General features: G+C 52.3%; 1 protein-coding gene across 1 annotated transcript in view; it reads right to left on the bottom strand.

Annotated features, from left to right (window-relative positions):
• Positions 1-1,865: 1,865 nt before the first annotated feature.
• Positions 1,866-14,224, bottom strand: part of LHFPL4 (LHFPL tetraspan subfamily member 4) — a 52,152-nt gene continuing 39,793 nt past the window's right edge. Inside the window, exons 3-4 of the mRNA XM_003894138.4 lie at positions 8,082-8,318; positions 1,866-4,726 (exon numbers count right to left, since the gene is read on the bottom strand). Of these exons, the coding sequence (XP_003894187.1) occupies positions 4,626-4,726; positions 8,082-8,318 (338 nt within the window). The 3' untranslated portion in view covers positions 1,866-4,625. The remainder of the gene's footprint in view (positions 4,727-8,081; positions 8,319-14,224) is intronic.

Here is a 14,224-nt window from a genome sequence, read left to right as displayed (position 1 = left end):
AAAATGCTGGGATTACAGGCATGAGCCACCGTGCCTAGCCAAGAACCCCTGTTTTATTTGGGCTGGCAATGTGCCGAGGTAACAGACCACATGTTTTCAGCCTCCTTTACAGTTAATGTGGCCCATGTGACACAGTCCTATGGAATTTCCAGAAGTCTTCAGATGAAACGTGGCCCAGGTGACTGGAGCTCCAGCAGCCACGCTAGGCCATGAGGTGTTCTTGAGGATGTAGCCAGGATTGAAAATGGCAGTGCAGGCTGGGCGCGGTGGCTCACGCCTGTAATCCCCGCAATTCGGGAGGCCGAGGCGGGCGGATCACAAGGTCAGGAAATCGAGAGACCATCCTGGCCAACATGATGAAACCCCTTCTCTACTAAAAATACAAAAACTTAGCCGGGCTTGGTGGCAGGTGCCTGTAGTCACAGCTACTCAGGGGAGGCTGAGGCAGGAGAATGGCATGAACCGGGGAGGCGGAGCTTGCAGTGAGCTGAGATCGCTCCACTGCACTCCAGCCTGGGTGACAGGGCAAGACTCCATCTCAAAAAAAAAAAAAAAAAAAAAAAGAAAATGGCAGTGCAGAAAGATAGGAGCCTAAGTTCTGGATAACACTGAAAGCCGTATCAGCCATGATCTACCCACCTCCAGGCCTTTTTTTTTTTTTTTTTTTTAATGTGTTGGTAAAATAAACTATCTTGTTAAGCCACAGTAGTAGGGCTCTGTTAATACCAGCCAAACCTGATCCACGGGGTCGGAATCTTACCCCTCTTGATCCCAGTGACTCAGAGAAGTGGCAGCCAGCATGGGTGATAGAAAGTGTTTCTTTATTTGAATGTCATTCCACCTGCACTGAAGCTCAAACCCAGCAGCAGCAGAAGGGGTCAGGACCAAAATGAATGTTACCAAATTAGACAATGAACAGCGAGGACACACTCAGACAGAACTTACTAATGGGGTGTAGACAACACCAAGCTATCCTAACAGCACACAGCACAGGCCCTCGGAGGCCTGCCTGTCAGAGCTCTGCGGAAGGCTCCCTTGTTCCCTGTTCAGGAAACTCCAGTCCCACCCAAAGGTTAGCCGTGAGCCAGGCAGGGGCCTGCAGAAGTTTCTGGTGCTGGGAAGATCCCAGCTTCTCCAAAGGCAGGATTTCCCTTTCTCAGTTCACACTGGAAGCTGGAGAAGGGTTATTCCCCGCATGCCCAAGCAGGACGCTCAAAAGGCCAGGGACTCTCCCCACAGCCTTATCTAAAAGTTCTCATCATCTTGGCTATCGCAGGCCTTGAAAAGGATCTTGATTCTTTGGTCCTCACCCCCTCAGGAAAGTTTTCCTCCATGGGTACCCTGTCCTCAAAGCCAAAAATTTTCATAGCCCCAGTTCCCAGAAGGACTCAGCTGACCAGCGCTGTGGGCCAGGGACTGAACCACCCCTAGGCTGTGGCTGCCGTGGCCTCTCCTGAGTCCCCAGATCAGGCAGAGAAAATCGGGCAGTGGTAGACCCCTGATCCGGTCACAGTTAGGGGGGGTACTTCTCTTGGGAGCTGAAGCCAGAAGGCTCTAGGTTGGAGCCCAAAAAGGCCCTCCTGGGGTCAGAAACAGGCACTGATCTCCTCTGCTTATCTCCTCCTGAAGGCTAAGGCCAGATTGCCTGACGATAGCAGAGGCAAACCACAAAGCCCCCTTCCCATGATGTCTTTATTGCCCCAGGAGAGCCATCAGGGCCTCACCTGGGACCCCCCACTGGAGCACCTGCCACCCACCCCATCCACACCTCTGCAGAACCCAGGGCCCCGGTCTATGGTTTGGTCCCCACTCTGACTTCTACCCCTTGCCTGTGTCACCCTGGGGTTCCCGCAGACTTCAGCCCACACAACTCTGCCTTCCCGACCCCAGACTCCCTGGTGCATCTCCCCCTGGCTCTGCCAAGATGGCAGCTGGCCAGGTGCGGTGGCATGGGAATGTTGCCAGGCTACCCCACCAGGGAACTGGCCTCCCTCTTCTCCACCCAGCGCTGACCCCCTCCTAAGTCAGCTGGACCCCCTCTGCCCTCTGAAGTGGCTTCCTTCACTCCAGGCCTCCCCAAAAGGATGTGGCCTTGGCTGCCTGTGCCCCGGGCCTCCAGCCTCTCAGGGGTCAGTTCTAACCCCCTCACCAGGGCACAGGTTTGCTGGGTGTCCTTGGGGAACAAGGTGTAGCAAGGACACCTGGTAGCAGGCGTCCTTGAGGGAATAAGATCTCCCCTCACCCAGTGCCCAGACAGAAACACCCTCCTCACTGCCCCACATCCTGACTCCTTCATCCTCCTCTCCCTCCTCTGCATCCCATTCTTGCCCCCTAACCCACATCTCCATTTACCTCTTCCCCGCTCCTGAGTCCTTTTTCCGCCTTTCCGTCCATTTCCCCTCCCCAACCCCAAGCTCTCCCGCAGCCTCTCAGCTGGTCTCTCATCTCTCTGCCTCTGCCCCTGTCTCTCTCGATCTCTTCTCCTCGAGCTGTCTCTCTCTGTGCCTCTCCGTCCCCCTCGCTCCTTCTCCAATCGTCTCTCATCTCCCTGTCTCTGCACCCCTCCTCTCCGCACCCCAGTGTCTTCCCCCAATCCCAGTTGCTTGCTCGGCCCCTCCCCTCACTCTCTCCTAGCTCTGCTCTTCCCCTCCAATGCCGGGCTTTGGTTTGCATATTTGAGGAACTCCCTCCTACCCCCACTCCTTCCCACGGGGCTCCCACACCCTCCCGCATTTAACCCGGACCCTCTGTCCCGCAGCACCCCTATCCCAGGCCGACTGGACTGCCCAGGAAGGCTCTGCGGGGGAAGGGGAGCCCAGCGCTGGGACCAGAGCGCTGCGGGGAGGCGTTTGCCCAGGAGGAGTAAGTGGAGGAGTGGGTTTGGGACTTGGTAAGTTACACGTGGCAGGAACCCCCCAGGCCCCAGCATCTGATTCCAGCTGGGTCCAGAGTGGGGAGGCAGGGAACTTCTAGGGTCTTTCTTGGAAACCCTCTCAGGTCCAAGTCTTGTGGAAATGAACACAAGGTTGGCAAACACATGGCGCTCAAGCGACCTTCTCCCCTCCTCCGAGGTCCAAGGCAGCTTCCCCCAGCATCCTGCAGGGCACTGCCCCTTCCCTGCGGGTCCAGGCCACGAGGAGGGGGCGCTGGACGAAGCTGGTCTGCACCAGCAACTAGTGCTGAGGGGAGCTGTCCAGGCCCCAGGACAGGGAGGCTCCCCGGGCGAGATGGCTCTGCTGCCAGACCCATAGGGGAATGAGGGGTGTTCAAAACATACCAGGAGTCTCCCTCACCTGCTCCCTGCCAAGGGGAAGGGAGTCGCTCCCACAGTGGGAGGAGGGGGGAGAAACTTCTCACCTGCCCCCCTAACACACACACACTCTCACACGCGCACACACGCACACACATTTCACTCATACACATACACTCATGCCTCGGCTCCAAGCACTGCCCACAGGTGCAGACCCTGGGCATATCGCAAGGCGAGAGGTGGGCCAGGAGGACAAAGAGGCTGGGACAGGATAACAAGGCCTAGGAGAGGGGACAGGGGTACCCTGTTCAGAGATGACCTGCAAGTTCAAGTTATGCAGAAAAGTATCAAAGAGACAAGACAGTCTCTGCCCTTGGTAGATGCCTGGGGTGTGGAGGGCATGAGAAGGGGCAGAAGGGGTAATGCATCCCCCAACTCCCCACCTCTGGGGTTCCCTCCATACCCCCCAACCCTGACAACAGGGCCAAGAAGTCTGTGCTGTACAAAACAGGCCAGGGTCAAGGGTCCAGTCATTGGTGAGACATCCCAGCAGAGAGGAGGCCTGGGCAAAACAGGCCAAGGCCAAGGGCTCAGTCGTCGGTGAGATGTTCCAGCAGAAAGGAAGAGGAGGCCAGGCCAGCCCGGGCTAAGCAGCTTCTAAGTTCCAACTGCCGAGGCCACTTGCCCCCTCCAGCTGCCTCCAGAGCCTGAAGGTCTTTTCTGACTCTGGGCTGATCAGGGAACCGGTCTGCAGCTGACAGCAAGGCCCTGTGCGGTCCCTCGGTGCAGCTCTCCCTCTTCGTGAGCTGGAAGCAGGCTGGAATGGGGCAGAGGAGGTCCCAGGGGAGACTGGTGGCACCTGGAGCTTTGTGGCAGATGTGGTGGAACCAACATCAGCCAAAAAAAAAAAAAAAAAGTAGGAAAGAGTCCAGCCCACCCTGGGGCAGTATCTAGAATAAATTTCTTGAGGAGGCAGGGACCAGAAGAGGTGTGGATACAGCCAGGCAGCAGCCCTCCAGACTGAGGGGGTCTGGGGAGCTGGAACTATAGCTCTGCTCTCCCTGGGGATCTGCAGGGACCTCCAGGCCAGTCTAGAGAGGAGAGGAGAAGCCCAAGGGCCTGGGTGGATGCAGGCTCCCTTAGGTCAAATTTAGGGAGGAGCAAGAATTAGACCCTCCCAAGGTCTGGAGGGCCTCTCCTCTCCCCCAGGCCACATCCAGGCTTTCCTCTCCTCAAAGCCTGGAGCTCGCAGGGTAGTCGGTGAGAAGTGAGTCTGAGATCAGGGTCTTCCCTCAGAGCTTGAATGGAGTGACGAGAGGGCAGGAGGCAGGACAAGCTGAGGTCAGGCCAATTCCTGGACTGTGATCCTGGCCTTTCAGGGTCCCTGTGAGTGAGCCACGGGGCAGGGAAGGACTCCCCATCCAGAGACATCACCCCCGGGCCGCAACACGGAGCTTACTGTAGAGCCCACAAAATCTAAGAGAGAGAGAGAGGGAGAGAGAATTAGAGAAATCAGAGGCTGCCTGGGCATTCGGGCTTTCCTTACACATTCCCCAGGGCAAAAGTGAGCAGAGGGGCCGGGCGCAGTGGTTCACGCCTGTAATCCCAGCACTTTGGGAGGCTGAGGTGGGTGGATGACTTGAGGTCAGGAGTTCAAGACCAGCCTGATCAACACGGCAAAACCCTGTCTCTACCAAAAATAGAAAAAATTAGCCGGGCATAGTGGTGCATGCCTGTAATTCCAGCTACTAGGGAGGCTGAGGCAGGAGAATCGCTTGAACCCAGGAGGCAGAGATTGCAGTGAGCCAAAATTGCACCACTGCACTCCAGCTTGGGCAGAAAGTGTGAAACTCCATCTCAAAAACAAACAAACTAACTGAAAAATGTCAGAGGGGCCAACTGTACAAGGGCTGAAATCCCAGCCTCACCTGACCAGCAGGATGGCCATGAGCAAGCCATTTAATGTCTCTGAGCCCCGATTTTCTCATCTGCAAAATGAGGATCATAGCTCACAGGGTAATTCCGAAGGGTCAAAAAGAGACAAATAATGACAGCCAAGGACTTGGCAGTGTTTGGTCATAGAATATGCTGGAAATGGAAGCTATTTATTTATTTATTTTTTCTTTGGTTCCAGAGGTCTTCTTTTAAAAAAAAATTATATATTTCCTTTTAATAGAAACTGGGTTTTGTTACATCGCCCAGGCTGGGCTTGAACTTGTGGGCTCAAGCGATCCTCCTGCCTCAGCCTGTAGCTGGGACCACAGGTACACGCCATGGCTCTTGGCTCGGAGGTCTTTGGGTTAAAACTAAAGTGGGAGGCTCACTCATCTTGAACTCCCAGTGAGGGATGGAGGTTCCCTGGACACTGAAGGGAGGAAAACTGGGGCTCCTTTACATCAATTTTTAACACTAAGTTGTTAAGGGGCTTTGGGAAGGGAGGAGAGGGACACTGAGGGGGCCCACTTCACGTCAGTCACATCCTCACACCCCTTCCTGATAAAGGCCAGATCTCAGTCTTAGTTTTGCACTTCTAGAAGCTGCCGCCAGAGGGCAGGCCTTGACTTCACACCAAGACCACAGAAATCCCGGGGTCTGAGGGACTACGTCAGTTATTTAGAACCTGCCTCTGAGTACAGGTTAGCAGGTCAGCTTCCCAGGAGAGCTCCCAAAGCCATGCAGGAAATCTCTGGCCTCACCAGGTTGAGACAGACAGCGTGACAAGGGGGAGAAGCTTGGGCTTTGGACTTGGACTTGGGTTCAGATTCTGCCTTCACCACTTAAGTGACTTTGGGCAAGTTACTGGAGCTCTGGAGTTCTCTAAACGTGGCCTTTTTTCTTTATTGTATTTTAATGCCACTTGATGTATATGAAAGTTTATATGCAATACACTAATTATAAAGCATACAATGTGCCAGGTAAGGTGGCTCACACCTGTAATCTCAGCACTTTGGGAGGCCAAGGCGGAAGGATTGCTTGAAGCCAGGAGTTCAAGACCAGCCTGGGCAACATGGGGAAACCTCGTCTCTACAAAAAATACAAAAATTAGTCAGGCGTGATGGCGCATGCCTGTAGTCCCAGCCACTCAGGAGGCTGAGGCAGGAGAATTGCTTAAGCCCAGGAGTTTGAGGCTACAGTGAACTATGATTACACCACTGCACTCCAGCCTGAGCAACAGAGTGAGACCCCCCTCCCCCAATCTCTTAAAAAAAATACAATAGTAAGCACTGATGAGCTCACCATTCAATAACTATAACTCAGCCAGGTGTGGTGGCTCATGCCTATAATCTCAACACTTTGGGAGGCTGAGGCAGGCAGATCACTTGAGGCCAGGAGTTCGAGACCAGCCTGGCCAACATGGTGAAACCCCATCTCTACTAAAAATACAACAGTTAGCCAGGTATGGTGGCACATGCCTGTAATCCCAGGTACTCAAGAGCAAGAGGCTGAGGCACGAGGATCACTTGAACCCGGGAGCTGGAGGTTGTAGCGAGCCCAAGACTCTGTCTCAAGACAAAAAAAAAAAAAAAGAAAAAAAAAGGACTCTAACTCTACCAGTAATATGCATATACCTCCATGCTCCATCTCATATACTTCACTTCCTCCCCTTCCATCATAACCACAGATGACCGTCATCCTACCTTTCATATTTATTATTTCTTTGCTTTTTTAAGAAAAATACTGCCACAGCCGGGCGCGGTGGCTCACTCCTGTAATCCCAGCATTTTGCGAGGCTGAAGTGGGCAGATCATGAGGTCAGAAGATGGAGACCACCCTGGCTAACACGATGAAACCCCATCTCTACTAAAAATACAGAAAATTAGCCGGCCATGGTGGTGGGCGCCTGTAGTCCCAGCTACTCGGGAGGCTGAGGCAGGAGAATGGCGTGAACCTGGGAGGCAGAGCTTGCAGTGAGCTGAGATCGTGCCACTGCACTCCAGCCTGGGTGACAGAGTGAGACTTCGTCTCAAAAAAAAAAAAAAAATACTGCCACAAGTACATGTGTGTTTAAACAATACATTGCTTAGTTTTGCTTAGTTTCGAGCTCAATAAATATATCACTCTGTCATCTTCTGGAACTTGTTTTTATTTCCCCTCTCTCAATATTATATTGCTGAGATACGTCCACTGTGGTACATATAACTGAAGTGTGACATTTTCACAGCTGTGAGCTGCTCTGTGATGTGAACATGCCACATGTATTTATCCGGCCTCCTGTCCATGGCCATTCGACTGTTTATAGTTGTTTGCTACAGTGAAGCTGCAGCCACCAGTGCCTTTGCATGCTTCTCATGGGTTTGTACCTGAGGTGGGTTTGCTGGGTCATAGGCAAATGATCAGATCTGAGGGAGAACATCAAATCATTTTAAAGGTGGTTGTACTGTCAGTCGGGTTTCTTTTTTTCTTTTCTTTCTTTCTTTTCTTTCTTTTTTTTTTTTTTCCGAGATAGCCTCTCTCCCTGTCATCCAGGCTGGAGTGCAGTGGCACAATCACAGCTCACTGCAGCCTCAACCTTCTCAGGCTCAGGTCATCCTCCCATCTCAGCCTCCTGAGTAGCTGGGACCACAGGTGCTCGCCACGACACCCAGCTAGTGTTTTGTATTTTTTTAGGGAGGGGATTTCACCATGTTGGCCAGGCTGCTCTTGAACTCCTGGGCTCAAGCGATCTACCTGCCTTGGCTTCCCGAAGTGCTGGGATTACAGGCGTGAGCCACCACGCCCAGCCAGGGTTTCCAATTCATGCAACCCTTTTACTCCTTTTATTTGAAATTATCCTGCCTCCCAGGAGCAGGCCTGGCTCCTGCCACTGCCCCCCAGCCCACAGCACACTCGCCTTTGTTCTCTGGCTTGAGCTCCTCCTGCAGCAGGTCTGTTTGCCGGTTGCCCAGCACAAAGGCGAGGAAGGAGAGGATGAGGGCGTTGAGGATGCCGATGATGGCCAGGATGTACGCCCAGCGCACTGAACAGTCCCCCAGGGAGTACTTCCCTGTCTTGGCCCCGCACATGTCCCGGATGGTCTCGGCGTCCCAGCCATCAGGAAAGATCATGCAGCCCAGGACGAGGCACAGAGCTGAGGGGCAGAGCACCAGGCCCACCACCACAGTCAGGAAGGAAGAGAAAAGATCATTACTCCCTAGTGTCCGCAGTCCGGGCCCCACCCTATTGCAGGCAAGTCAATCCAACCACGTGCTTGTTACCCACTTTCAGAGAGGGAGGAGGGCAGGGGCAGGGAAAAGAGAGAGAGAGAAAGAGGTCTAGGACGGGTAGCAGAAACTTTCTGGAACCTGCAACGCCCTCTCCCTTCCCCATCAGATCAACTCCAGGAAGCCTTCTGGGAATATGAGAACATAGCCACCCACAGCCACCTCCTTCAACTTCCCCTAGCATCGGGACCAACTCCCTCTCCCATCTCTCCCATCCTCATTATTATTTATTTATTTATTTTTTGAGGCGGAGTCTCGCTCTGTTGCCCAGGCTAGAGTGCAATGGCGTGATCTCTGCTTACTGTAACCTCCACCTCCCAGCTCAAGCAATTCTGCCTCAGCCTCCTAAGTAGCTGAAACTACAGGTGCCTCCCACCATGCCCGGCTCATTTTTATATTTTTAGTAGAAATGAGGTTTCACCATGTTGGCCAGTCTGGTCTCGAACTCCTGACCTCAAGTGATCTGCCACCTCAGCCTCCCAACGTGTTGGGATTATAGGAGTGAGCCACCATGCCCGCCCTCATTGTTATTTTTAAAATTCTTGTCCTTCACTCATCAAATGTTTATTGGGCACCGTTTTCCTTTTATTCACGATGCTGGAATACACTTTCATTCACGCAGTTGAGCACTTTGCTAAGAGCACAGACTATGAAGTGCCAATGATAGGACTTAGCCTAGTTCTTCCCCTAGCTTGGCTGTATGACCTTAGGGGATGCCACTGAACCTAGAACAGGCCTGTGTCAGTCAATACCACTGTACTTACCTCACAGGGTGATTAGGAGGATTAAATGAAGTAATGCGTGTAAGACACTTAGCACAGTGCCAGGCACTCAGGTAGCATTTATCCAGGGCCTGCCATATGCCAGGCACTAGACCAGGCCTAGGGGGTAGGGAGACTTGGACTTTAGCTTCATGGAGCTTGCAACGTAGTGTGGGGAGAGGTACGTAATAGCAAAGCGATTAAGAAGGCTGGTTCTCAAATCCTGGCTCAGCTATTTTCTAGATGTGCCACACTGAGCAAGTTCCTTCACCTTTAAGCCTCAGTTTCCTCATATGTACAATGGGAATAATGATGGCATCCTCAAATGGTTGTAAAGATTATGAAAGGCAGCAAAATGTAAAGTATCTGGCACAGTAAGTTCTGGGTAAATCTTGGCTGTTATCAAAACCAGCTATGACGCCCAAAGTAATAATTACACAAATAAGAAAGTAATGTGGAGAGTTGGTTTCAGGTGAGGGGGACAAAGGCAAAGAGGAAGAGAAGGGGCAGGCTCAGAAGGGCCTTGGCAATGGTTCCCTAGCTAGCATCCACCTGCTTTGGATTTAGCAACCCACCTGTCCCAGTCCCAGCCCGGGTGGGCCCTTGGCCAGCACTTAGCCTAGTGGATGAGACCCACGCCTGAGCTAATGAGCACACTGAGTTCCTCTGTTAACACTGACTGGCTTGGAGAGTGGCAGCTGCTGCGTCACAGGGCAGTCAGAACCCCCGGATTCAGCAGGCCACTGTGAAGATGGGGTCTTCCCCTCCACCAGCTTTGTGTCACCAGCTTGATGGGGCCCTCGTACTGCCAGTCCTGCCAGCATTTGGGTTACTGTGTCTGAGACCCAAAGGTTCCATAGAGCTCTGTTTGGAACCGTGGGGACCCTGAGCCTGCACCAGGCCCACGGAATGCTTAGCCTGGGTTTTAGATGACAGCGATGCAAAGTGGGGGTAATGGTCAGCTCTGCCCACTGTCCACCTGGCCCATATAGTCCCCAGGGTGGGAAGGGGCCCTTGGCTGTGCCAGCTCCCTCCCACATCTGCTGTGGAGGGAATGCTCCCAGGCTCCAGCCTCTTCTGGCTTCCAACGAAGTGGGCCCTCCTCCCCATCGTGGCACTGCCAGATTCCAGCCAATCCTCCCCCTCTCCCCAACACGAGCTCCTCTTCCAAATGCAGGCTCCCCCCACAATACTGTGGTCGAACAGGCACTGCAGCAGGGCTCCTCCCCACACCAGTGCTCCTCCTCCAAATCAATTATCCAGTCCAGTGGAACTCATCACCTAAGGGCTGGGAAAAGAGTTCCAGCCAAGGGGAATGGCAAAAGCAAAGCCCTGTGATGGGAACAAGTTGGATGAGTTAACCAACTAGCAACTTTGAACAGGCCAGAGTTCAGGAGAAAGCCAGGGCTGGACATGCAAATTTGGGAACTGTGGGCACTTGTAGGTACTTAAATCCCGAGGACTGGACATGGTGGAAACCGAACAGAAGGCTTAGGACTGAGCCCTGGTGCTCCAGCATTAACAGGGCAGGAGGAGGAAGAGGGGCCTGTGGAGAAGGCCTGGCCATCATCTCTCCACATAGCGCTGCACTTTGCCAGACCCTCCGGGACCCTATCTGAAAGGAAAGGAGGGTCAAACACCAAGGAAGGGAATGGGGCAGGGCGAGGAGTGGTCTCAGCCCCAGTCCTTCCCCCGCCCTCGGAGTCCCCAGGGCCCTTTCCCAGGCTGGTGCGCTCCTGCCTCCCTATTCCCGGGCTCTAAATCGCCAGCAAGAGGCAGGAGTGGGAAAGAGTCAGAAGAGGTGGCAAACCCACACCGTCCCTTCGCCTCCTCTCTGACCGTCCACTCCCAAGGTGCCAGAGGCGCGGGTCCCGCAGCACTCGGTGGCTCCCGCCGGGAGCATCCTCGTCTCCATGGAAACCGCGTCTGCATCCTGGCGCTTCCAGCCGCGCCGCGCAGGCTCCTGCAGGCGGTCTTCCTCCCCTCCGCAACCTGAGCACTGAGGCCTCGGAGAGGTTTTCTTCCTTTTGCTTTGCGCCTGCACCTTCTTTCTGCCTGTCTCTCTCTTTCGTTCTGTGTCTCCATTCCTTTCTCTTCTCCGCCCTTTTCATCTTTCTTCGCATCCCTCTCTCTCTCTCTCTCTCTCTCTCTCTCTCTCTGGCTTGTCTACTTTGAGCTCAAGTCTCAGTCTGGACCCCCGCCCCGCCCGCTTTCCCCTTTATTTAGATCTCTCAGCATTTAACATTCATTGAACTCCCTCCTCCTCTCTATTTCTTTTCTCCCTTTTCTCCGTTCTCTATATCTATCCCCTCACCTTATCCTCTCTTTTTGCCTCTCGCCTCATAGATCCCACAAACACATTCCTGCATGCCCACTATGTGCCAAGCACTGTGCAGTGTGCCGGGGACAGCAGGCTTGGTGTCTGTCTTTAGGGTGGAGGCATGTGGGGAGGAATACAACCAACAAGTCAACACACAAAAAGAAAAGTTACACATGTCAAGGTGTGCTTCAAAGGAAAAAGACTAGCAGCTGCCACCCACAATAACAGGGGTACTCAGAGATGGCTGGGGCACTCACACTGCAGGGTTTCAGATGGTGACTGTGGGGCCCCAGAGGCCACTCTGGGAATGCGAATATCAGAAGTCAAACAAATGAAAAGCCAATTAGATGGGTTTCCTTGCACCTGGGGGAAAGATAGAAAGGGACCAGTAGAGATAGCCTAGGCCAGGAAAGTGCCCAAGAAGGCCAACCATCAGGAGATAGAATGACTGCAGATAAGGCAGGGTTCAGCATTCCCATTTGCTGGATGAGGAAACTGAGGCCGAGGCTTTTGGATTCTAAGCTTAAGTCTCTTTTGGAATAATGAGCTGGCTGAAGAGCCAGCTGCTGCTAGGCACATACACAGGTGTAGGATGGCACAAGGTTTCTCAGCCTCAATACTTTTGACATTCAAGCTAGATGATTCTTCACGGTAGGGGCCAACCAACGCATTGTGGGATGCTTAGCTTCGTCCCTGGCCTCTGCCCACCAGATGCCAGGGGTACCACCAACCCCAGTCATACTGATTAAAAAATGTCAGTTGGGCATGGGTGGCTCATGCCTGTAGTCCAGCACTTTGGGGCAACATGGTGAAAATCTTTATCTACAAAAAAATACAAAAGTTAGCTGGGCATGGTGGCATGCACTTGTAGTCCCAACTCCTCAGGAGGCTGAGGTGGGAGCCGGAAGATCAAGGCTGCAGTGAGCCAAGATTGCACCACTGCACTACAGCCTAGGTAACAGAGTGAGACACGGTTTAAAAAAAAAAAAGTCCCCAGTGTAGGGGATTATCCCTGGCTCAAAACCACTGGTGTAGGGGCAGAGGCTCTAGGATGGGGTATCTCTATCCAGCTACCCCACAGTCCTACTGACTTTCTCTGCTCTGAGCAGCCAGGAGGTGTTATGACAAAATTAAGATGAACAATATTAATATTTGTAATATTGTGATAATATTGTTAAAAATAGTGTTGAGTGACCGGGCGTGATGGCTCATGCCTGTAATCCCAGCACTCTGGGAGGCCAAGGCAGGTAGATCACCTGAGGTCAGGAGTTCGAGACCAGCCTGGTCAACATGGTGAAACCCCATCTCTACTAAAAATACAAAAATTAGCTGGATGTGGTGGCGCATGCCTGTAATCCCAGCTACTCAGGAGGCTGAGGCAGGAGAATTGCTTGAATCCAGGAGGCGGAGGTTGCAGTGAGCCAAGATTGCACCACTGCACTCCAGCCTGGGTGACAGAGCAAGACTCCCTCTCAAAAATAAATAAATAAATAAATAAATAAATAAATAAATAAATAAATAAATAAAGTGTTGAGTGCTTAACTACGTGCCAGGGTGCTAAGCTCCTGACATTCATTATCTCATTTAATCCTATTATTAATTTTAAAAATTCGGCCAGGCGTGGTGGCTCATGCCTGTAATTCCAGCACTTTGGGAGGCCGAGGTGGGCGGATCACGAGGTCAGGAGATCGAGACCATCCTGGCTAACACAGTGAAACCCCATCTCTACTAAAAATACAAAAAAATTAGCCAGGCATGGTGGTGGACGCCTGTAGTCCCAGCTACTCGGGAGGCTGAGGCAGGAGAATGCCGTGAACCCGGGAGGTGGAGCTTGCAGTGAGCCGAGATCGCACCACTGCACTCCAGCCTGGGCGACAGAGCAAGACTCTGTCTCAAAAAAAAAAAAATCCATGAGGTAGGAAAAAATACCACCCTCATTATACGTATGAGGAAACTGAGGCTCAGAGGCACCAACTGTCTTATCCAAGTGTCACATAGCTGATAAGTGACACCAAGTGTCACATAGCTGGTGAATGGGGGAATCTGTATTCAAGCACAGATAGTTCCTTACTGCATGTTTTTCTTTGAATAAACTCACTTTTTAACTTAGATACATTTACTTAAAAAGTAAATTTAAATTACTTTCAAAGAAAAGGAAACCAGGATCATTTGCCATAAATAGAAAAACACTGTAAATATAGGTGTAATGAAATCAAAACAATGTTCTTAGAATCTAGCTAGATACTTTTGCCTGCTGAGCGCTCTGAGCCTGAGGGCTGATTTCTCTTTGTTTAAAAGACCTATTAGTAAGTGTGAGAGGAGTTAAAGACACATTAGCTCCAAACTGAAACTTTCTCCTTAAAGTTATGGAAAAAATTGGAAATGGAACCATGTGCTTGCCACTGACTGCCCGGTGCATCTTGCATGTGTCCTGTGTTTGGGAAACACACCCGCTTTGTCCTGCCTCCACAGGAGGCTCGGCTCCATCCTTTACTTGGCGATTTTAGGCAGTCAGTTTCCCCCTCTGGGCCTCAGTTTCTTCCCCTATGGAATGAGGATCATGGCATTTGCCCAACCCATTTCAGAGCTTCTGTGAGAATCAAATGAGAGATGAGAAGTGGCGCGGCACTTTGGTAAGGGTGGAGTGTGAGCAGGTCGTGGTGACTCTTGGCAGAATGGGAAAAAAGTCCTG

This window comes from Papio anubis, chromosome 2, assembly GCF_008728515.1.
Source record: "Papio anubis isolate 15944 chromosome 2, Panubis1.0, whole genome shotgun sequence".
Taxonomy (NCBI): Eukaryota; Metazoa; Chordata; class Mammalia; order Primates; family Cercopithecidae; genus Papio; species Papio anubis.
The sequence above is the reverse complement of the archived record's forward strand: the minus strand, read 5'-3'. Positions and strand labels throughout refer to the sequence as shown.